We start from the raw sequence: 24,638 nt of genomic DNA on the forward strand, positions 1-24,638 counted from the left end.
ACTCAAGAAATTAAAGCACTTAGTAGAACGACAGAGGGTTCTTTAGCTTGTCCCCATCTGAGTACCCTTTTTGGATCCCAGTATAACCATATTATTAAGGTTCGATCAGGAACCCTTTCAAATGATTCTAATAACAACCCATCACAAAGGTGTGAGGTTTTTATAGATAAACCTTTCAGGATGTAATACTTCCACCAAGAACCTTCCCTGGGGTTTCTATCAAGAACCGTTCCACCTTATAGGGTTTACATGTCACATCTACCCAAGGCATGAAATTATGGCAATGATGTAAAATATGACAGAACCCAAGTTCAACTGATTGACAGTAGGGATTCCAGATACTGTACATATCAATTTAAAACTTCTCAAACATGGGTAAATCTTGAATATTCAAGTTCAGAGTGTTACAACACCTATGATTTTGACCATTCCTTTTTTTAAAGGTTCCTTTAAAAGCAAATAGTTGTGGATGGAAGTACTCTTTGGAACCATTATGTTGGTTTGAAAGGGTTTCTATATGATCATGAGAAACTTCAGTATTGGGCTCTTATCAAATCCCTTCTCTTTTTCGGTGCATCGTCTTAACAGTAAAAATGTTGGATGATGTGAGAAGGGGGTGAAGTGGGAGGAAATGCCACAAGTAAGAAATGAGGGAGGACACTGAAAGGAGGAAGAGGAGAATGGTTTGAAGACAGGGATGAAGGTTGTTGTCAGCTCAGACTGTTCCCTCTTGGGCATCTCTGGTAAGAGGAACACAGGAAGTGAAGCCTGGTGAGGGTCAATGGCCTATTGACACGCGAAGACAGGAGAGTGGCCATGTGTGCGTGTACGTTCCGTCATTTTGATGGATGCTTCTCACTGAAGTGGCTTATACATGGTACAACTACAGCATGCTGCATTCGTCAACCATGCTGTAATTGATTTATTTGCTCTGCAGAGCTCACAGTTGAAAGCAGTTTAGAGAAACTTGGCTAGTCGTGTTGTATATGATGGTGTGATGATGGATTAGACCGAAACACATTAGTTTGATGAATCCAACACTAAAACTTTGCTATAACATATGTTCATTTATTGCATATTTTCTTATGGGAGTAAGCCTGTTTCATTTGTGATGTTGAATTTATTGCTGCTGCGCGAACTAGAGGGAGTTTTATACAGTTTTTCATAAGGTGTTCTATCCATTCACCGTTTGTGTTTCTTTTTTAATCCTCAGTGAAAGACTATTCATAAAAAAGGTTAATTAATTATTACCTTCCAACCATTTGTCCCACAATACTACCAAGAAACACAACACATTCCTACTTTTACCTGCATCAAAATAATCCTAAATTAAAAACACAAAACCACTATCTACATCAGCTTCCCTCGAAAGCTGCGAAAGTGCAGTGTACAGCCGCATGATAAACCCTTCTGGTGTTGGCGTGCAATAGCGTTAATGTGTGTGTTCATTTAAACTTGTGTGAACATACATATGTAAAGGTGTTAGTGTGGCGAGTGTGAGCACCTCCTCTCTGTTTATTTGCTCAGCTATATCCCACTTCCAGGTCCCAGGCCTCAGGGGAAACATCAGAGCTCTGGTCTAACAGAGAAAGCTTTGACTGGGAACACAGGAGGTCTGAACCACTTCCACCAGAACACAGGCTGACCTGAACCCTTCCTCCGCCTCCTCCTCCATGTTATGCCTCACCTCTCGCCTCGTCTTTCCATTAACTCTCCTACCATCTCCCGTTCTGATCGCCTCTTTAAAAACACCCTTTAACCTTGGATCCCTTGGGGGGGGATTTGGTTTTATACAACGTAAAACCAAATCTTAAGGTTTGAAAGGTATAGTTTATTATTCTCCGTGGTTCATCATTTGCTTTCTTGCAGAGATTTACATTTGATGAATTTATGGTTGCTGGTGGTGATTAACTTAGCATAAAGACTGAAAACAATAGGAAAGATTAACCCTCAAAAAACTTATTACATCAATTTGTTATTTTTGGTTGGTTATATTTCAAACTGTTAATTTGTCAAAGAAGATCCAGCGGTATATCTAAAATTTGTATTTCACTTATTTATAATATCCCTTTTTGCTACAATTATAAGGAATTTTTAAAGATGACCTAAAGGAGTAGTTAAATATGATGGGAAATACGCTATTCTCAAAAGGAGCTAGAAAATCGCTTACCTCCACCTAGACTAAGCAGTGTTTATTAACTCCATATTACATTTTGTCCTCCCACGGTTTAGTGATGAACCAATTTCTTATTTTACACTTTTCATAATAACAAAAATGTGTTCGTTCATGACCAAAGGTAGAACCTGTTCCATTTTATAGAACATCAGAATAAATGGGCAGAAGCAGGAATATAGTTTCACTTTCTTTACAGTGTTTTGCACAGAATGACAGTTGCTTGAGAGAGAAAACTGCATTGGATGCCATTTACTTGTACCTTGAAACTAAGGTGTGACTGTCTGCATTAACGATAAAAACATTACGGACCAAAGCCCCCTCATCTAAATTGTATTGGAAATCAGCTCAGCAGAGTATTTTTAATACTGCACAGACAAAACAAAAATATGATCTTCTTATCCGATTATATGACAAAAATTTCTCCATCCATCACTTTTGTGTAGCATTCTAACTTAAGTGCAGGCATCCAGGTAGAGTTTAGTTACAGGTTTAGTCTATACAAACATAGTGGTACCAAATATGTCAACCATATGATAAAACGACTTCAGTCCCAGAGCAAAGCAGAAAAACATCCTGACTGCTATTTCTCTAAAAAGCTGGTGGAACCTTATAAACGTAAACCTTAAAAATAAGATGTACGACAAGCAAAACAAGTGAAATCATCTCATTGGAATGGTTGTTAAAGGAGTGAGAGTGAGACCAGGCCTCTTTCTTCCTGCTCGTCCAGGAAACCTCAGACACCACATACCAGATTTCCATCTAAACTTGATGATGGAGGATGATGCAGCATCTCACCACATCACCGTGACATTTTGTAAATGATCCTGCCTCGTTTCGTCAGGCACGAATTCCCGGTAAAAGCTAAGCAGAGTTTAATGAACCAGAATTTCACACTTTTAAGTACTATTGTTTCAGGACAAAGTGTTCTGCAGTTATGGGACTGGAACTTTAATTTTTACTGCTGTATGTGTTTTACTTGCTTTGAGGAGATTCTGAGGATTTTGTGATGCTGTGTGTGTGTGTTTATGTTTCTCTGTGTGTGTCTCTGTCTGACAGAGTCTCTCCCAGTGGTCTCTGGCCTCTATGACCCGTCCCGGCTCAGTGTCACTGCAGGAATGTGGCATCTCTGACCCTCTGAGCTGCTTTCTGTGACAGACACACACGTGCTTTCCTCTTTTTGCAGAGGTCTGGAGATTTGGTATCATACATGACACCAAAAATCTGTTTACATAATCATGAACAACCTAACGCAGTATTGATCTTTCAGGTCAGCAAAACTCTTTGTCAGATGTTTTCAGACGCATTGTTTTGTCTAGGACCAGATGTTAGTGTCCTCAGCTTATATTGTGATAGTATCTGCATTATCACTTTTTACCACAACAATGTGCAACATCTGTATAGCTGCTTTCAGACATACACTGAAGTCTGAAGGATATTTTCCAGAGATTATCCAGAAGGACCGAATGTGAGAACAAAAATGTGTGATTGAGTTGCTCTGGATGTTCTCTAGTGTTTTTGCCTGCCACCCCCCATGGGAAAAATCTGTAGAGCCCATATCAGGAATACAGCAGGAAATGTCCAGAAGGTTAATCGTGAACAAGAGGGCTCGTTACTACAAAAACAAAAAAGAAATCTCAGGATGAACGGGAGGTGTCATGCATGTAGAAGATGCTGACGAAGATGTCAACTTGAAAAGACAACGAGATTCGAAGGGTTTTGGTGATAAGGATAATCGCCAGGGTTGTTACACTGCTGTGCTCTTCATGTGTCAGAGGCAAACACCAGATAATTTCCAGATTCAATTGTCTGGACATTAGTTAAAGTTAATGTCAAAAAAATGATGTGCGTGTTACACAGAAAAACACTTGGAAAATGATATTTACATGTAATGCAAATAAAACACACCAAACTGAATGAATTGAGCAGGAGACAGTGACGGATTGTCGATGTGGCGATAAGGAAACAGAGGGGAGGCCAAAGAGGGACTGAAGTGGGACGGGTAAGTGCCAGACAACAGTGAGTGAAAGCAGCTAAGCCGTGAGGTCAAGCTAACGACAGATCCCTCATAATGACGCGTCTGGTTAAGTTTTCATGCCAGACAGGAAGGCTGTTTCAAGACAAAGAAGGTCTTCCAAGTCTTTCGTAATGGCTCCGGGAGTGCCTTGATGTCGGAAAATCCTGGAGGTGAGACATTCATAACTGTTTTCAGTTGTGGAGCCCCAGCTGTTACACTGTTACACTGTGCACACTTCCTCCATATTCTCCGTTTTCAGTTTTGCAACATGAGCCAATGCTTCATAAATGCAGACACATACGTCTCGCCGGGCTCGTCGACTTCAAACAAGGGCGCAGCAATGATCCCGTTCCGGTCTGTTATCAATTGGCCAGTGATTTGTTTTGTTGAGGTATTAACAGTGACAGAGCAGCCATAAAAAAAGGGGTAAAAAAAAAAAGCTCCCACTAATCTATCACAGACTTTATGCAAAAAAACAGCCATTGTGTTTGTCCAGAGGGCCGTTCAGGTGCATGCTAATCAGTAAAAGGTGGAAGATGATGACTGGAAATTATTTGGGGAGGTCCGTCTCTGCTCTATACGGCTCTACGAAGACAATTATACATCCATTAAACGCAGGAAGCGAGGGACTCATAAAGCCCTCTCAGAAAATGAAGATGGGGACAGCGGTAAGTGCTTCTCAGTGTAATGAAAGAGCAGAACGAGCGGTATAGCTCCGCTGAAAGAATCTTGTGGCTGATCCAGTGTGAGAAAAATGAACAGGTTGCTGTTCCCACAGCTTCAGCTTTGTTGACCACCATCCAAAGTACACAGAGGGAAATCGCTACGGGGAGAAAACAGAGTGATAGTTTGAATAGGACGCCCAAGAGGACTCCTGGGTGCAATGCAAACAATCCACGAGCTGAGCACGTTCGGTTCGAATGTGCTGAACTTAAAGTGCGAGTTGACTATTAGTTTCTCCCTTGGCGACATTTCTGAGATCTCACTGAGCATTTTATGATCCCAGCTCGTGAGCTGAAGGTGAAAAATGACTTTATCCACTGTGTTAATGACGAGGACTGAGCTGAAGACAGAGCTGTCAGTAAGTCAGCTAAATCCTCTCTAGATGATAAACAGAAGAATGCAGGCAGTGCACATGTGAGTTTAAAAAACACAGGCACCAGGCTTCTAAAAAGTGAAGCAAGTTTAGTAAGCTTAAGACACACGCACACACACACGTGCGCACACACACGCGAACGCCCGCTTGCCTGTCCTTTACTTATTAGGACTTAACATTGAAATCGAATTATTAGTGACAGCCTATAGTCAAAACCTCATCCATAACCTTAACCATGACTAGTTCATTCCTAACCTTTACCCATCGAATAATTCACATCTTGCCCTTAACCAGGACTTCAGAGATGAAGTTTTGCCACATGAGGACGAGGCTTTGGTCCCTGAGAGGTCTACTGTTTCTGAAGAATTCAGATTTTATGCTGGAAAAGGTTCTAAAGAGGAAACAAAAACAAGACCCCTAATTACCTGAGAGTTGACATAGACTAACTTCCTGGGGACGTACACTTATCTAAACCTAACCTAGGCTTATACAATGACATTTCGTTAAAAGTTGTTCTCCCCATAAGGAGTAATACCTAGACCACACACAAATAAATAAATAAATACAAACACACATTAACAGGAATAAGGATGATGTCGGCCATGTGCACCTGTGTTTGTGTGCACACAAAAACAGACACACATTAAAGTATCACAGGTTGTGCTATTTAGTCCAGACATCTACAAAACATTAACATATACACGTGGACACTTTCACAAACATTTTCCGATACTACTCATAAACACGTGTCCAGACACACGACACACACAGTGACGGAGGCATCTGGTCCTTGTTATCCATTTCAGAGCAAAGTCAAATCACCTTGTATTCTTTAGACAGAGGTTTCTTACTGTTTGACCTAAACCTAATTTCTCTGCCTTCTGTTTGACCATTTCTGTGTTTTACACCCACACCGAGTCAAATATGAAGTCAAGCGGGTTTACAAGCAACAGATTTGTCAGGTGGGGAGACAGGGCGTTTATGGACTGTGAGAGACGATGAAATTCACGCAACACGTGGATTAAACTGCACCTTTTCATTCATAGCCAGAAAAACTGAAACCTTGCAGGATTGTTTTTCCAGCAACAGCACCGTTACAATAGCTTGTTTTATGGCTCGTAAGAGGGGGACCACCGACTGCAGATCCCAGCAGGCCCCGAGTGTCCAGCTCTGCAGTGAACGAGCTACGCAAACACAACCTACAGAACATGTGGACACGCATACGCCTGCCTCTCATCACCTGCTATAGAAAACAGCCCTCTGTGTCTTCAGCCAGATGCAGATGAACAACTCTTCAGCCATGTGATACGTTCTGCCTGTTTCCCACTTCCTAACTGCATCTGTCTGTTACACACATCTGTCCACTGCATGAAAGCGACTCTGCTAACAATCCCACAGTGTCATGTTCTTCCTGTAGATCTGAAAAAAAACATGTGTGGATTAATACAAATACATGCAATCTCAATTTACTGCACAATGTAGTGTAAATACTGAGTGTATATTACAAAGAGAGTCGTGAGTAATTTTTTGTATATCCTTGGTAAAATGGAGACATTAATGATACTCTATTAATGATAGGTTTCTTACTAACACGTGTCTAAAAAGCTGCAATCATGAATTGGCCAGAAAGAGGTTATTGGAGGAGGGCGGAGTCAGAGGGTCGTGAATTTGAAAGTCGTGCCTCACAGCTATTTTCAAAAAGACACTTTGTTTTGTTACGGCTGGAAAACAGCAGGTGTAAATAATGTGTCCTTGTGAGAGCAAAAAGAGTAAATGAAGTGCACCAAAAAATACACAACAAAGAAAGATAAATTAACAAAAAGAATGGAGGGTGGATTGAGACGAAGTAGGGGTAGAGAAGTGACACTACTGGACGCAATAAGACGACACAGAGGAGAGATCATCAGAGAGCTGAATGTCACGTCCATGTCGGCTGAGTGGAGTTGCCCCCCCCCCCACCATGTACAGTAGAGAGTGGGTGAACAAAAGAACTCATCAGTTTCTCTGATTTCCCCTTCCTGCTCTTTTTATAGACCTTCACATGGTTTTCCAGGCAAACCCCCTGCTGAGAGCAGCACTCAGCCAGGGAGCAGTTTTATTTCGTTTGGGATATGCGGTTGGAAACCTCCGTTTTGAGGTTTCCGTTTCCAACCGCCCCCCCACACCCCCGGCCTCACTTTATTTCCTTGCCACCTTCCTGCAGTTCTCCCTGCTTTGAATATTTTTGTATTTTTTTTAATTATATTTTTGTTTTAATATCCCTATGCTGTTTGTTAATGGCCCGGGAGCTTCCATGTGCTAACTAAAAGATGGATGATTATGCAACAAAGTAAAACAGATGGAATAAATTTCACTTTCCTCAAACTGCTCAGTCTTTTTGTGCTTACGAGAGATAAAATATCAAAGAAAAGAGGGAAGGACAAGAAAGACACTTGCTGGGTAAAATTTTTTATAAATAGTTTCTGGAAGAGGATCCTATTCTTAAATTCCCAAATTTTAGTCGCTAACAATTCATGAGATGTCACAACACTTTTCTAAACACATACACAGTACTTCAACATGAACCATGTCCCAATTCAGGGGCTGCAGTGCTAAACTCAAAATGAAATAGTTTAGTCTATTCTATGGAGGACTTTTGGGATTGGTATCCCCAGCTTGTAGTGGCCTTACTGTTGTCATCAAGCAACAGAGCTGCAGTTTTTTATTATGTGTAACATTAGCGGTTTGGCTGAGTTTAACTATGATACTAAAGCATCGGACATCTCGTTACCTCCTGGTGCCAATACCTCGTTGTTATGGTTCATCTCCAAAGCTAATAAACCTGGGATAGGTTGGAGCCTCTGTTTCTCTGGGATGAAAGTACACATTTGTCAGTCGCATTTGGAGGAGCCTTCGAAATGGGACGGTATAGTTGTGCCGCTGTATTCAGGACAACTGTACTGCCAACTGTATTCTGGACTGAAGACTGAGTTATTCTTTCATCCGTGTCTCCTGCTGCTCCCTCAGTTTCAAATTGTCTGTGTTGCAAGTGTCAGATTACTCTCAAAGATTAATGCGTCTGCACTTTGCTGGTCTTGAATTCCTGAAATAACTGTTATGCATGCTTTGTGTCGAGTAAATGGGTAATTGGCTGGTGAGTGCATTAACAGCAGACATGGTGTTTGTGGTTCACCCCTGTACAGCAGTTTACCATGTTGTGTCTTTCTTATTTCTATGGGATGATGTATCTGGCTTTCATCTTTGTATCTATGCTTTCCATCTGTGTGCTGTGTCACCCTCAGGGACTGTCAGCATTCTCTTAGCTGGATAACTTCACTTTATATCCAACTTTCTGGATTTTCCCTCTTCTCTGATCTGAACAAGGTTTTTGGCTCTTTTCTTTGCAAACTTTAGTTTGGCCTGTATTACCTTGTTTTACACTGACTAATGTGCAATTTTATGAAGCTTGATCAACAATTTTGAGGCTTGGCTGAGGGCGTAATGATGTGTATATGTGTGAGTGTGTGGGGCAAAGTTTAGCAGCTTTGAAAGTACGTACAAAGACTATCTAAGATCCAGATATAAGGTAGGAACCAAGTGTACTGCCATAACTCCAGAAGGAAATAAAGGAGATGAGAGGAAACTTAAGAATCTGATATACTATGGCTCTATCTGTGGTCCTGCACTGAAGGTGTCAATGAGCAAAGTTCACATGCACACATTCATCACATACCTGGATCCCAGCTAACAGCTGTCAGTGAGTTAATGAGTCATCAAACCAGTCAATCAGTCTGTTTGTTCATTCATTAAAATGGTCAATCATGCAGTGTGTGAGGGTTTGAAGCCACGGTGTCATTCACCTTTAAGCCAGACTCTCTGTCTCCCAGCTGAGTGTTATTGTAGAGGTTTAACTGCTGAGATCCTCATCTCTCAGGGGGACCATGACGCGAGAGACGATCCCCTGTGGTCTCACCCTTCTGTCCCATCCCTGGGCACCACTTTCCCAGGGGGAGGGATAAACAGGTCATGTAATGGCTGCTGGTGCTCAGCTCAAATCAAGACTGACACTAATGTTTCATGTCATTCAGATTTATTTAGCCCTGAAACAACCTGACACGATCACACATGATTACTTCTGACAAGGATAAGGACAGGATCAATTTCTCAACACTGACCTCATTGACCTTATCTGGATAACACAGCGCTGTCAAAGTTCACTTCAAAAAACATTTAACGTGTAAGAACCATGTTTACTCCACTCGACCTGACCTCAACCCTCAGCATTAATACTCAGGCTACTAGACAGAGGCCTGGCTTCTGTCTCTGCAGAGCTAAATACAGAGGCTCAAGAAAACAAGAGAGGAGGAGGAAGCTGTGGAGTGGAGGTGGAGATGGTGTGCAGGCCCGCATCTGAGTCAGTCTCAGTAATGACCACTTTAAATGTTTCTGGGTGACATACGGGGCAAGTTTGGTTTGGGTGAGTTGTAGGGTGGAGGGGTTTGTGAAGGATTCTGCAACACTCACAAGGTCATTTACAGTTATTCCTCATCCTTTCTGACCAAACAGTAAAACCAGAATAACACTCAGTCGAGCACATACCTCTGTCAAGGCCCAACAGGCCCTTTAAAATCAATCAAGCTGCACAAAATCGTTCACACACGTAGATATCAGTTTCCTGACTGTGCCTGATTTCTTTTCACCAAGATCCATGAATTATTCTCAGAGAAAACATTGAAAACATGGCGGAAAAAAACCCTACATTTTTTTAGGAAAGTGCATAAAATTATTGGATCTGGAATAAAATTTCATGGCTTCTTAACGCATCCCCAAGCATTTTTTATAATCTTCATGTACTAACCTGAGTAACAAAATTACTTCTGAGCTTTTGTTTGGCAAAATATTGTAATCCTGCTATAATCATGCACAGTGGCATGACCTTCAAAACTGCTGGTATCCCTCTCAAGGTCTTTATGTCCGTGACAGAACACGATTACTTGTGCTGTCATGGTCTGTGTCATCAGTTAGTGCTTTATTGGAAGAAAGGGAGTGACAACAAATGGGTAACCTTCAGTAACCCCTCTGAGGAAGTCTGATTGCATAAAACACAAAACAAAGACCAGAGCTTTGGACCACTAACTCAACCCAGCAGAGACCCACACTGTGGTTCACTCTGTGGAACAAACAGATCCCATCTGTTCAGTTTACAACTCAAACCAGCCACGATTTCAGGTCCCTGAGTCAAGACCACAACAATGTTCACAGGCTGAATGCAAGACTGATATTTATATGATCTTTACAGAGTCATGGCTACACATATTAAACAAGAAGGATGATACTAGTGAAGTATCTGTTCTCAACCTGCCTGTTTGGAATGGGCTGTCTGCTTGGCCTGTGGTAAAAGTTGCACTGTTTTTTCAAAGTTTGTTAATTATGAACATACCGAGAGTGAAAATTGCATCAAATTCAACATTGCAATTCCTTTTGGTCTGAAACCAAGATGAACAGTTCTCGAGATATACGTTTCACGTAAAGGCAGATATTTCTAGAATCATTAGACAGATAGCATACCTCAAAATCAGATTGTCATTTTGTTAATCACTTCCTCTTTTGGTGCCATGTTTTTCAAATAGATTTTTTACATTTCAATAAAAGGGAATAATTATTCCAGATAATTGGTTCTTGTGTTTGGTTGAAGTTGTTGGGGACAACAGGTGGGAGCCAGATTTTATCCTCGGCGATCAGCTTTAGTTGATTTTAAATGAGCTACGATTAATCTCACAAATGATGTGAAGAGTTTTTCTTTTTTTTTTTCATCCCTGAGGCGACTGAATCAGTATTCAGACCACATACAGGCAATACATACTGCAGATAGACACAAACAAAATTATCCACATCCAGCAGAGCAGCAAAGACAAACAAGAGTTAGAACCACATAGAAGATTTTTAAGCTTGATGGTTTTAGCTAAAAGCCAAAATAAACAGGTCAACATGTACACAATGACATGCTAATGGGTTACAGGCATAATGTTCACAATCATTTGCTAATTAGCATTAAACACAAAGCATATGGGAATGTAATCCGTTCTGCAAGTATTTGGTCATAAACCAAAGAATTGGAAGAAACAAATTTGGCACGAGGGTGTCAGGAGAGAAAGATACCAAAGATACAACAGTTCATCCTGTGGGTCACATCACTGTGTGTAGACATGGCCAAAACTTGTCAAAACATTCCACTCAAAACAACATATGTAAACCTCATTAGGTTTTGTGGTCTGAGAACCATTACTCTCTGCAGTGAATACTCTCGTACCAATCTTCAGTGGACGAAAGGACAAGGTAAGAGAAGTTAAATGTTGGCCTGCTGGTGGCGCTAAAGGAAAATTCAGTGCATTATCCTCTGGGAACCATGAATTAAATACCAAAAATGTCATGGTGATCAATCAGATACCTGTTGAATTATAGGAGCAGAGTTGTTGCCAATCCACAGGCCAACACTGTCGTCCCAGTAGAGCCACGCTACTACGGTGACTGAACACAACTTGGATGGATTGCTACTTAGTGTATTTTCAGGATACATGTGTATCGATTTAAAGTATGAAAATCAAAAAGGAAACCCCTGTTCAAACTGCATTTGTTCAAAGGAAAGAGGAAATTAATGCAATAAATCTGCTCTGAACACAATACACATGTAAGAGGCATGTGAATGCCAGGTGTGAAGAGGCCTTCCTGCCTTCTGACCACCAGTCAGCATGTGATCACACGTCCGCAGAGTTAAAGCCTACATGAGTAGTATAATGAGTCAAGACAGGAGGTGGTTGTAGTTATAATATAAGGTTGACTGAAACCGAACTCACACATTGTTAAAGGTTGCATTATGTCTTTGACCAGCGGGGCTCATTTGTACTGTAACAGTTGTTGGTCATAATACACGGCATGTATGGGGAAGAGTTTAATGTATATATTCATATGTTTTTTTTCCTATCTTTATTAAAGAGAATGGTCTTTCAGTGTGAGGGCTGGACTTTTTTCTGTCTGATTTCAAATTCAGATTTGGGAATGCTTTCACTCAAAAAGAGAGAAAAGAGAAGGCTTGAGCGTGAGGAGAAGAGAAGGAAATCCATCCAACCAACAATTTGGGCACAAGGACACCAAATCCAAAGAAGTAAGCGCTATATAATTGGAAGCATTACACAATCTGAAGGTGAAATCAATAAGGCCAGCGCTCCCACCTGAAAGACCACACTCCTGAATAAAGATAGGGGGGAAAAGACATGGCCTCCATGCCAACTATAAAGTGTTGGCTTATATCAATTGAAGGCAAATGGTTAGATCTGTCGATGTGAACAGCTGGTGAACGAGAATCTCTGGAAGTTTCTCAGGCTAATAAATCAGCAGATATGGAGCCAACAGCGAAGTAATATCAGAGACTCCCAAATAGATGCTTCTGAGAAAAGAACTCTGTCAAAATGACCAAAGCATGTTTGATTCAGCCTTGACTTATTCGTGTAAAGTCCAGAAACACTGACTGTAAGCATTCATATTTTAGTTTCCTCTCTGAAATATATATCCCTGTTTTCATCCAACCACTGCTCTGCTCTTTGTTGTAAGCCAGTCAAACTGACTGGACCAGCACAGAGAAGAGAGAAGACTCCTATGAACACAAATGTCTGCAGCTCACTCAGTTAGGGATGATGTTACACAATAAGTCAGCCGGATGTCACGTGACAGAGTATTACACGGAGTGTTACAGAAATCTGGATTTCATCAGTGCAGAGCAGCAGATTGGTGATGACTTGGATGTAACCCCTGGTAAACATGTGGTGTAAAATCAGATACGTCTCCTTTGATGGGGAATTCCATTGAAAAAAACAAATGTGAGGATAGAGAGTAGAAGATAAGCAATCAGGTAAAGGGCTAGATCAGCAGAAACTTGACAAAGGATATGCTCATTAGCAGATTGTTACATATGGTGACATTTAGTTACTTTTCAAGCAGAATTTAATTACTTTCCAATAAAAGCAGCTGTTTACATCAGTGTCACAATATATCTTCACTACATTCTCAATTTCACAAACCCATATCGGTCCAGCCATGGGTTTTGAATTTGTGGTAGAGAGATAGAGTGATGGATGTGTTTACAGTTTTCAGTGATTAACTCGACATAGAAGTTTCTATTGGTTGTGGTGGAGTCGGTCAGTCCTTCACTGGATTCCTGCACTGGATTCAGATTCCCTGCCTCAGCATGTGGGATTCACTGGAAACGATTCAGTGTGTTATCCAGTCCAATTTTATGTCAGTGATAATGGCCTCACTGTTCAGTGTTTACTCTCGTCACATTGTTTCTGTTAATGTAAACTGAACATCCTACCGCTGCTGCTTCATATTAAATTCATATGTGGAAGTTCAACAGTGTTTTGACATTTGTGTTACAGACCATCAATTAGATTTCAAAGCAGCAATACATAGCATTTGTTTTTTACACCAGAATAATTAAATATTTAATGGAGGTGTGAGAATAACTAAAAATCAGCTTGACCATGAACACTGAGGACTGGTTTTAGTGAGCACTACTGTTCAGTGATACCATTAAGAAACCAGAACAGTCAGTGGGTTCCAGTGTGAATGTACTGCTGCTAAATGTTTGCATGTGATGTATGCCTTTCATTGGTTGAGTGTGAATGACAGTTATCAGCTAGAGCCATTTCTAAGTTCAGTCTCTCAAACAATAAATCTATTCTCTGCAATATGAACCACTTGTGTTCACTGCATCGCTCTGCCAGCAGACACCACTAATATACCCTGACCACTGCCTCTGTAGAAACAGATCAGCTTGGATTATTGTGGCAAAAAAGTACAATCAAGTATGAAAACAATAATATCAATCATACATTTACATTCATTTAGCAGAGTAAGAGCCTGAGACCTCATACTGTAAAGTGATGTGATACGTGTTTTCTACTGCAGTAATGAGACAGATCATACCTTGGCCATTTAGAGGTTCATAATTCTTATTTGGGGCTAAACAATAGGTTTACATGCTATTATGTCCAAAATAAACATAATTTGTCACACAGACCCAAACTACCTTTGCAAACAAGACTTAAGGTTTTATTTTGTAACTAGATGGGTGGGAGAGCCTTTCCCTGGAAGGAAAAGTAGTTGACCACCAAAATCTCATCAGGTCATCCTTGAGTTCAAGTGAATATTTGTACCACATTTGGAGAAATTCCTTCAAGGCGGTCTTGAGATAGCATGTTTACAAAAATGTGATGGACAGACAGAGAACCGGAAAACATGACGCCTCAGGCCACTGTCTATTGCCGCCATAGAGACATAAAAACCAACGTGGCAAACGAAAGGAAAGGAAAAAAACACATCATATGGGCACAAACCAGAACATTATGCCAATCGAGTTAAATGTTGGTTCCTAGATTACTGGACCCCACAGGTCCTGTCAGACTCTACAGCTGACAGTGTTTAGAGGCCTAAGAAAGGATCAGAAAATCCACTGCTCTAACTTCCTGCACAGACAATACAGAGACATTTCATACTGATGCATAAATAAACATGCAAGCTCACGCACACCCATCACACAGATACTCAATACAAGCTATGTATATTTTGCTTGGCACGGACTGCAATCCGGCCTCCAGCAAAGACAGAATAAGAAACACAAAACAAGCAAAACAATAGAAATTGCGCTGATTCAACGTCATCATTGTGAGAGCCACAGCAGAGGGGGTGGGAGACCTGCGGCTCACCAGGCTTGTGTTTAGATGGTGAGATCAGCAAAAGGTTTACGTCTGCACAACGCCCCCAAAACCATCTGAGACAGACCAACAATCATGTTGCAGGCATTTAACAAACAACTCTTCTCCACAAAAAAGCATTTTGATTGGAGCATGAGAAGACATTGGAAAGATCAGCAAAGGCAAAAGAGACTGAGGGCAAGAAGTGGGAGAGTTAAGAGTCTAGTGCGCTGGCAACAGGTTTGAGGAATCTGGATTCATTTCTAAACGGCAGTTTCTACTTGGACAAAGTCAACATCATTAGAAATTCAGTATATTTATCTATAGATCTATAATAGGATTGCTGGACTTTTCTATAAAAGGATCACTTTCCTGGGATTTCACAGAGAAAAGCAACTTCAATGTTAAGTGTTACCATAATTTAAGAACCATCATTTGCTTCAGTGTTTTCATTGCAACTGAGCCCACTTTCTTTGGGAAGGTGTGAACTTTTCCAAATCGTTAAAATGCCACATTCAATCAAAACTCTATAGATATATGCCGGGTATTACTTTTTCCCAGATTATTTGAATATGAGAACATAGTGCCAGGTGCAGAAATAAGAGAAGATAATCAGTTATTATTGGAAAATGCAGCCTGTCGACATGGCAGACCTGTGGTTAGAGCGACCAGTTCTGGGTCAAATACAGTTTACGAACGTCAATTGTCCAATCCAAATTTAGCAGCCATAATGGCAGTCATCTAAACCCTTGGATTTCTATACATGTAGTAAAAACAACTAGCCTGACGTTGTCAAACTAGAATGTGAGTCTGATACCGCTCCATTAGGCTGTTATTATGGGCCGTGCTTCAACCGAACCAGAAAAAAACCTATGATACTATGTTCACAACATTTGATTAATATCACGACATTGTGAGTTATTTACTAAGTCAGACAGTCTTTCTCTTACCATTTGTAAGTTAGATGAACTTCATCCACGACGATAACGCCGGGTTAACACCGGACGCTGAAGCGCCGGGCAGCGCTAATAATATCACCCGTTGATCCAGTAGTATTCAAGCATATACTTGTTGCTCCAACATTAAGCAACAGCGTCCCAACATTTGTCTTTTTTGGTGTTGTATTTATAAAACATGTTCCGATGTCATCCATGTTGAAGAACTTCTCCGCCGTTTGCTCCGTTAAATGTCGGGTGTTGAGGGTAAATTACATATTCTCCACTCAAGCCTATGTGGAGAATAATCGCTGCACAGCGCTAGGCAGCCTTGGCGCAGCGCGGCGCTTCAGCCTCCGGTGTGACCTGCACAAAGGTTTAACATGGGAGTGGATGGGAGCCAGCTGTTAATTAAGGCTTGGCACTGGGCTTAGGCGACGCTTTGGCGTCGCTTCAGCGTCGGGTGTGAACCCGGCGTTACGTTGGCTTGAAAAACATTGGAGCCTAGCATGTCCCTCCACTTCTTGTTCAGCAGCCAGGATTCTGGGCTTCCGAAAAGGAGCTGGCCACGACCGCTGGTAAGGTCCACCTCGTCGTGCACGCCGAGTTGCATCGTCATGATGCTCATTTCGGTCGCCTCTTTCACTTGGTCCTCCATGAGTGCGACCAGAGGAGAAACTACAATGACCACTGGGTTTTCATTGTGTCCCATCTTCTTCGCGACCATCGGGGCCAGCTGATAAATTAAAGTTTTTCTGAATCCCGTAGGAAGGACAGCAAAACCATCTGTTGGATCTACAAATGCCTTGATCGCGTTTCTCTGTTCCTCTTTCAAAACGAATGCGCTGTCGATGTCTTCTAAAACAGACTCAATCATCTACACATCTCAGCTGTCCAGCGGGCAGGCATGTTTGTTGAAAACTAATTCAACCCAAACGGATAGTTTCTCCCCAAACGGAGCGACTCCAGACAGAACTTCCCGACCTCAAATGTTGTGGCGGGGGCTAAGTTCGTCTGGCATCCAGGCTAAAAAACAACACTACATATGTCGGGAGGATGGTAGTTTTTTTTATCCCCCCCAAAACCATAATCAGATCACTTGTTAACCTGTCAGGTTAAGAAGCTTTTATAAGTAAATGTTGCCTCTACGGCAAAGGACCACATCCACTGTGTGGATGCAACCCACTGATGCAGTCAGTGTTATTGACAACTTGAAGTACTGGTCTTTGCTTTATACTACTCAGCCCCAGTGTAAATTGTACAAGTACATTGCTTTATCATCTGACCTACCACCGGAGCGGATACTTCTACCTCTTTCATAAAATACTTGCAATGAGATACATAGTTTTTCTTGAAATACTGCTTTCAACCGATTCATGAAGCTTCAGCCTAAATTAGATGGTTGGCCACATGTGATCAAATTTGACAGAGATCATTGCTGGAGCAACTAAAACTATTTTACACCAACTAAAAATGAGAAGCCTGTTTTATTTACATCTGCATAAAATTTTGGACCCATTGCTTAAAAAGCACATTTCCTGTTGTCCTGAGGGTCAACGTTTGCATGCGCAGCTAAGAGTCAGCAGTGATAACAGACCTCATCAGGCGCCACACTTGCTGCAGTGTCAAGATTTAAACCAAAAAAGGAAAAAGGGAAAATCGTTGTGAAAGAAGAAGAGAAAAAAGAAAAAGGGAAAATGGAGCAGAGAGGAAATATAAAATAAAAGTTCTTTGTCACAGATGCAGGTATATAATGCAAAAAACTAAATATTTGCTAATAAAAGACCTGGTCAGTCATTGTTATGACCTCACTCCACTAACAATGGCTCAGTTGGAGACTGACACATATGAGAAAGAACACCAAGACCATGGAAGTGCCATTAAAAAAAGAAAAACAATAATCAAACTCAAATCACAATAAAATGAAGAAACCAAATGGGTTGGAGATGTCAACCAAAAGGAACAAAGAGGGGAAAACACTGAGCCAGCCACACTTTGGGCCATGGCACACAGCTCATCCCCCTCAATTACCTAAAGAAAGGTCTAACTCTGAAACCAAGGAAACTGGACTGCTGAAGACCTCCAGCACTCACTAGTCCTCTTCACTGCAATCAAACTGCACCAAATTTAACACTCAGTGATATCAGTCTCCTACATGGGCCTGATTTTCATCAAAACACATTCATTATTCTCTGGGAAATCAATGAAAATGTAAAAAAAAAGCACTATGTTAGAAACAAAGGGCATTAAAGTATAGGCAGGGTCACATGACAACAGTCATAAACACCAGCTAAACTCACATCGTTGAGAGCTCGATGTTCAGGGATGTGAAGTTTTTGAATCCTATGGTTTCTTTATTTTTGAATATAAACTTAATACTTTAAACAATACAGATAACTCTATCTCATAGGCTTTGTATATATACATATAGAGTTATATTAGCTGTGATTAATGTATTCCTGAGGGTTTTTGAGGTTTGATGAATAGCTATAGTATACATTGAAACCATAGTACGCTACTCTTTGTCTGGATAATGTTCCACCCAGATGAACATTAGCTGCCAGATTTATAACTGGCCTGGTATTAAATCAACATACAAAGTTGGCTTATAAATTAGTGGTCTGGTGGTTTGCGTGAACATGGCGGCCTGGGATTGAGTCAAATTCCCTGCCAGTATTAATCTTTCAGTCCACTGTTGACAGACGGGATGAATTATCAAGAAAACCTAGAACAACATGGTCAGTAAGAATCCAATCCAGTTAACTCCCTAAGCATTATTCTTCGATGGGCCTTAAGGCTACCTGTTAAAAAGTACACATCAATCCTCATAAATGACAACTTTCAACTTGTTCAAATGAAAAAATGTGATGGCCTCTTCTACGTGCTCCTCTCTGACTTGAATGTAATATTCACGTGCACATCGACATATTAGATCAATAGTTTTTTCTCTGTAGTTCAATGCAACACTCTAACTGATCCAGATCTTTGCTTAACCACCTTGAGAAACATGTAAAAGGAAAATACCCATCTCCTCGAGCACCGCACATCTCTTATATAGCCAGAAATTCAACAAGACACAGAGCTTGTTCCAGTCTAACCGTGAAGGTAAACAGATCAGATGGTCTGGCCTCACACCAGACCTGGTGAATCATTTATTAAAGGGATGTTCTCATGACAAAAAACAACTCCAGGCCAAGGCAAGTTTAGATTATAAAGAAAGTTATGTCAAAATGTCAAAATGATCGATTTTCATGGAATTTCTCCTGTTGTGTGTGATGTATCTCGGGCTCAAAGTCTTACAGCCTGCCATCGCATCTGCATCGGATTCATCACTTACCTTTAACGTATGTTGACCTCAACAAGCTCATATGATATGATGGAGTAGCGATATGATACACCCCTTGAGACTGTGAATGTTTTCAAAGAAGAGCAAGAAGAAACCAATTTCTTCAAGTAATATGTCACATCTTTCAAACCCTGGCCCCAGATTCCCATTTTAAGGCTCTTTTATGCTCATGGTTAGATATGGACTTTGAGAATTGGTAAGAAACTTGAGGCGTCATTACGCTGTAACTTAGTTAACAATGCAGATAATTTGCCTCTTTATAAAAGTTGTTTTTATACCTACAAATCATAATGGTGTACCATCCAGGAACAACCTATTTTGAGCCAGGGCTAGCAGCTAGAGACAGCTAGCTGCCATGCTCAATACGGACATCCCGGTAGTGCCACCAAAGAAACTGAAGAGGACATAGTCGGAGGAAACATTGAAGAGAAGAAGATAAAAAGAGAAACAAAGTAACAAACCAAAACTGAATGAATATCAGAGCATATTTTACCAGACTGATCTCGACCTTGTTTGCTTTGACTTCAGCTTTTCTGCTGGATGATGGGCAGTGTAACTGAAGTTGTCGACTCTCTGACAACAACAGAAGCCAGATAAAACTGTTTTGAAAATAGCCATACAATTCGCTCCGATTCGATACACTTGCTCAAACATCGATAACTGTGTCGGCTACATGCTGCTTAAGCTTGTTACCTTGTGAGCTACTGTTCTATTCTGATTCTCGACAGACACCCAAAAAACCTTTTCAGTCGATTTGGTTCCTTGTCTTCTGAGGTGCCCTGTTTATTCTCTGTCAGCTTGTTAAATAACGCACTCGTGTAGAGCTGTGTGCATCGGAAGACTCGGAAAGCAACTTGTAATTACGACAATGAAGTTGGATCCCACCTGTAGGGTAAGCCCAATTGTAGCCGAGAGAGAATTGTGTAGCTTTAAGAGGTAAATTAAAGCTCTCAACCTCCTCCACCATCGACATGTTTGTTACTATCAGACACTCACAATTTACGCTGAGTTGCCCTCTAGTGGATTTGTAGATAAGCATTGGAACTATGGGTAGCGATGGTTCCATGGTTTGAAATGGACATATCTCTTTTCAAACAGACAGCGGCATGAATTAACCTTCTGATTTTCTTCGCTCTAATGTCTGTAAATGTATATATGAACACATTTCTCTGTGAGCCTATAGTTAAAACAACCTTGCTGCTGATAATCACTGCTGGAAGTGACTATAAACAGTCAGATGTCCATAGCTTCCCCTGGATGGATGCAATGGAATAAAAATAACTAATCACATCCTCTCCTGTCAGACTACTTCTACTTTTTAGGTTACGATGCAGGCCTGACTCCCTGGGGGGGACTCCTTCCCTTAACGTTTGAGCTCTGGACCCAAGCTGAGAAAGTTCAAGTTCAAGTTTTGTTTAACTGTCACAGAGCCAGGCTGGTTGGATTCAGTTCAGCACAGATGGAAACTGCAGTCCAAAGGAAAGTTATAAGTCTTCATAAAAGTGACCACGCAGCACACTACAAAGGGAGGTTAGAATAAATGGTTCTACAATGAATGTGTCTTTGGCCATGTGCAGACTGTGGTTTGGTTATTAAAAAAGAGTTAGCAATAAAAGATAAGGGGAAAAGGTGAGTAGGTGCTGTGGGTGGACAAATTATGGTGGTTATACCAAGTGCATCTTCCCTCTATGAATAATGGTTTACAGAAAATTACTATTTTCTCTATGAAGAGGATATTTCAGTTTCCCAGAGTGGGATTCACAGTGTGGAGTTCTGGATATGACTTTGCGGGGTGGTTTAGTGGTTAAAGAAATATTCCCACAACCCCAGAATGTTTCAGGTTCAATTCTCCCGAAAGGCTGCCACTTGTCCAGGCTGTCCTTTTCTGTTCAGCTCAGTATCAAAATGCAAATACATAAAGTACAGTGACTGTGGATTCAATCAGTGGCTCAAGGAGAGCTGGTGTCCCACCTGAAACAAGTGCTGTTCTTCCCTCCTGCTCTGACACAGGGATACTCCACAGTCAGGATCTTACTCTCTGGACACTCCGCTCTGAGAAAACAAAGACACACGGAAACAGATGTAATTGATCTGCTCTTTTACACAGTTGTTACACAGCTTGCCTCCAACTGGAAGGGGACAGAGAGAGATGGGGAATGACACTGAACAGAGGTCGTGGGTTGGCGCTCATGGTCGGCACGTTAACCTCTAATCCAGCAGGGCTCCCCCCTGCTCGTAGTTTAAACACTTACACCTGGTGGGGGATGAGTGCCTCATGAAGATTAACACCAAAAGTGGTTTGACCTAAATGTCCCAGGACATTGCACAATATTATAAATACATAGTGTTATAGTGGAGCCCTGCTGATACTGCAGTTTTCAGGCCAATATCGACATTGATAGGGAAATGAAAGATCATAACCCATTGATGAAAACAACTTTCGCAACATTCTGTACAATCTGTTCAATGTTTTTAAACGTACAATATATAGCTTTGGCCTTAACAATAACAAATAACGTTGAAGCAGTGTGGGATCATGGGAGTGGTCTTCACCACCACTGCTCAGACAACAGCTTGTGCTGCTATTGGCTTTAGCCATTTAAAAAAGTCACGCGGTCCTTGAGCAGTATACGCGGTATAGGTAATGGATGGCTTCTTCAGCATGATGATATATTTCCCTATTTAACTTTATAATTTAATATCAGGATATGGGTTTTATTGAACAATTTTTTAGACCCATCACGAAATGTTAAGACGTATCGTGGCCTCTGTCGAATTGTGACGCATTGCATTGTTCCATATTTTGTGACATTTTATGGCCAAATTGTTAAACGATTCTTGAGGAAATTAACAGATACCTCAAATAATTGTTAAAGACAAAAAGAGTTAGAATTAGGATTTATTACAGGTAAAGAATCCGGATGAAAATTGGTCGGGGCTCAAACTGGTTAGGCTTATGTAATGTAGCACAAAGAAAATGAGGAAAACTAGAAGTGACCAATATGGCCAAGCTGATTTATTGATCTAGCTGTAGAACTTATGTCATACAGATTTCAAGATGTAAACCAAACTAACAACATACAAGCTCCTCATATGATTTGTGTTACAGTACAGTGGTAGCCTACACATTTGTTTCAACTAAACCATGTCCAGGCTCTTGAAGATATTAACTTCTGTATGTTTTTATTTGACTGGGGGCATCACTGGATGATTTCATCCCACTGTAACAAAACCCAGTGAGTTTCAACTGAAGCTCTACAAAAATAAACCTGATGTGGCTCCTTGTAATTGGAAAAGCCGAAAATAATAACTATAGAAATAAAAAAAAGAATAGGCTACTGTTGATTTATTATCTGAGGTTTACGCTGCTGCTCAGCGGTTTGCCCCTCAGTGGTTCCACGGTATATTTGCTCGCATGTGCTCCCCTCACATCCCCTGACACTGACCTCCTCTCTCCGGGCACGTTGATAGCGTCTGTCATGTTGTGTCTGAGCATAAGTAACATTTGGCTCTGCTCATCGACTCCAACCATTTGGAGTCCCCCTGTTGCCTTTTTGCATTTCCTTGAAGTTCACATTAGATTAGACGCGCACCAGAGGTTCATCTAAGGGTCTCCTCTTTGACAGTCCGCTCATTGAGTATCGTAGAAAAAGCAGCGTCCAATTAAACACAGACTAAACTCTATTATGGATTTTGGCACCGTGCGTAAATCAGACAGAGAAATCCTTGTTTAGGGTTTAAATTAACAGTAGAAACAAACTTTGCGATGTGAGTGGGGAGCGGGTTTACATAGTTTAACTGTCACTTTAATATTATAATCACAAGTAAACCAATTCAATTATTATGATATACATCGAAATACCTACACATTGAAGTAACTTCTGAGAGTTGTGCGTCATGATTAAAAAACCGACATTATCCCTGGATCAGTTTGTCTTGATATTACAGCTCATTCACAAAAAGCACAGATATATTTTAGTATCCACTTATCAGGACTCACCTCGATGTGTCCACTGCGAGCGTCGTCCTGATAGAGCTGGCACCGGATTCCCACAGGAAAACCACACAGATTGCGCCAAACGGTAAAAGAGTCGCACCATAAAGTTGACCCATGTCCCCTTCTGCGCTCCGGGACAGACGATCTGCTCGAGATAAAAAAACGCCCTCACATCAACAGGACGCCTCTGTTTTCAGCTGACATTGACCCAAGAAGGTGGTGGCACCGAATCATCAGAAATCCTCGTCAAGTGTCCCGCGGAGTTGATGCTCGTGGAGCCTGTGTGGACAGTGAGAGCTGCGCTGCGCATCCGGAGCCCAACTTTACGCACTGAGGCAGGGGCAGACCCCTTGGAGAGCTACTGAGGGGTTTACGGCTCACTAATCCCTCTGGATTTACATTCCTGCTTCCAAAGAAAAGACCACAATTGAGTAGACAGCCTCTCTGCCCAACGCTGTGATGACGTATAACAACATGCCTAATCCAACATCATAATAAAAACAACAACAGCCATAATAATAATAATAAACTCAATCCCAGAATCAACACCGAGCTCTTATGATATTTTGAAAGTCCAAAACACTTTTCTAACTTCAGTTTCATAACATGAGCTGGAAAGAATTCGGGAACTGGGGAGTTAGTGGGCTGCAACATGTAATAAATGTAGTTAATTATACTCAAGTTGGGAATAAAAAAACTTCAGCACCAAAAGTAGAAGGAATGCGGTGTCCCTGGAGTGCAATCACAGCGACAAATGGGAAAACACAATAACAAATTACAAAACACAGCAAATGAACAACTACAAAACACAACAAATGGAAAAGCTAAATATGACTGATTAAACTGAGGTGTCTGCTGTTTTGAATGCACTGCCCCTATAAATATATACCTTTGGTACCAGGCTGCTTTGTGATATGTTGCTGTTTTTTTTTTTTAAAGTGATGTTTTGTTTCACTGTTCACTGGGATTTGCACTTCAGGTCCACCGTACTGAGCTGAATAATCACAAATCACAAAAATCACAACAGCACAGTACAGAACGCCAAGCAGACCGTTTTACTTGATGCACTGACCCTTTAACAATGATAATGGCTCTCAGTAAAATGTATACCTCTGCCACGGACCATCGGCCCCATTAAAATTGAATCAAGCTGCACCAAATTTCACACACTCAGAGATATCTGTTCACTAAATCTGATTTTTTTCATTAAGATCCATGAAATATCCCCAGGGAAACATGGAAAACATCCTATCTGGCAATGTTAAAGGAAGTTTCATCCACAAACCAACCAACAGACAAATGGACAGGGGTGAAAACACAACCTCCTTGGTGGAGGTTATACAAAC

General features: G+C 41.1%; 1 protein-coding gene across 1 annotated transcript in view; it reads right to left on the reverse strand.

The window, feature by feature from the left end:
• LOC133954875 (collagen and calcium-binding EGF domain-containing protein 1-like) overlaps positions 1 to 23,673 on the reverse strand; it is a 34,354-nt gene extending 10,681 nt beyond the window's left edge. Inside the window, exons 1-2 of the mRNA XM_062389423.1 lie at positions 23,296 to 23,673; positions 21,267 to 21,347 (exon numbers count right to left, since the gene is read on the reverse strand). Coding sequence (XP_062245407.1) covers positions 21,267 to 21,347; positions 23,296 to 23,408 — 194 coding nt within the window. The 5' untranslated portion in view covers positions 23,409 to 23,673. The remainder of the gene's footprint in view (positions 1 to 21,266; positions 21,348 to 23,295) is intronic.
• Positions 23,674 to 24,638: the final 965 nt, after the last annotated feature.

The sequence above is a fragment of the Platichthys flesus genome, chromosome 1 (assembly GCF_949316205.1).
Source record: "Platichthys flesus chromosome 1, fPlaFle2.1, whole genome shotgun sequence".
Taxonomy (NCBI): Eukaryota; Metazoa; Chordata; class Actinopteri; order Pleuronectiformes; family Pleuronectidae; genus Platichthys; species Platichthys flesus.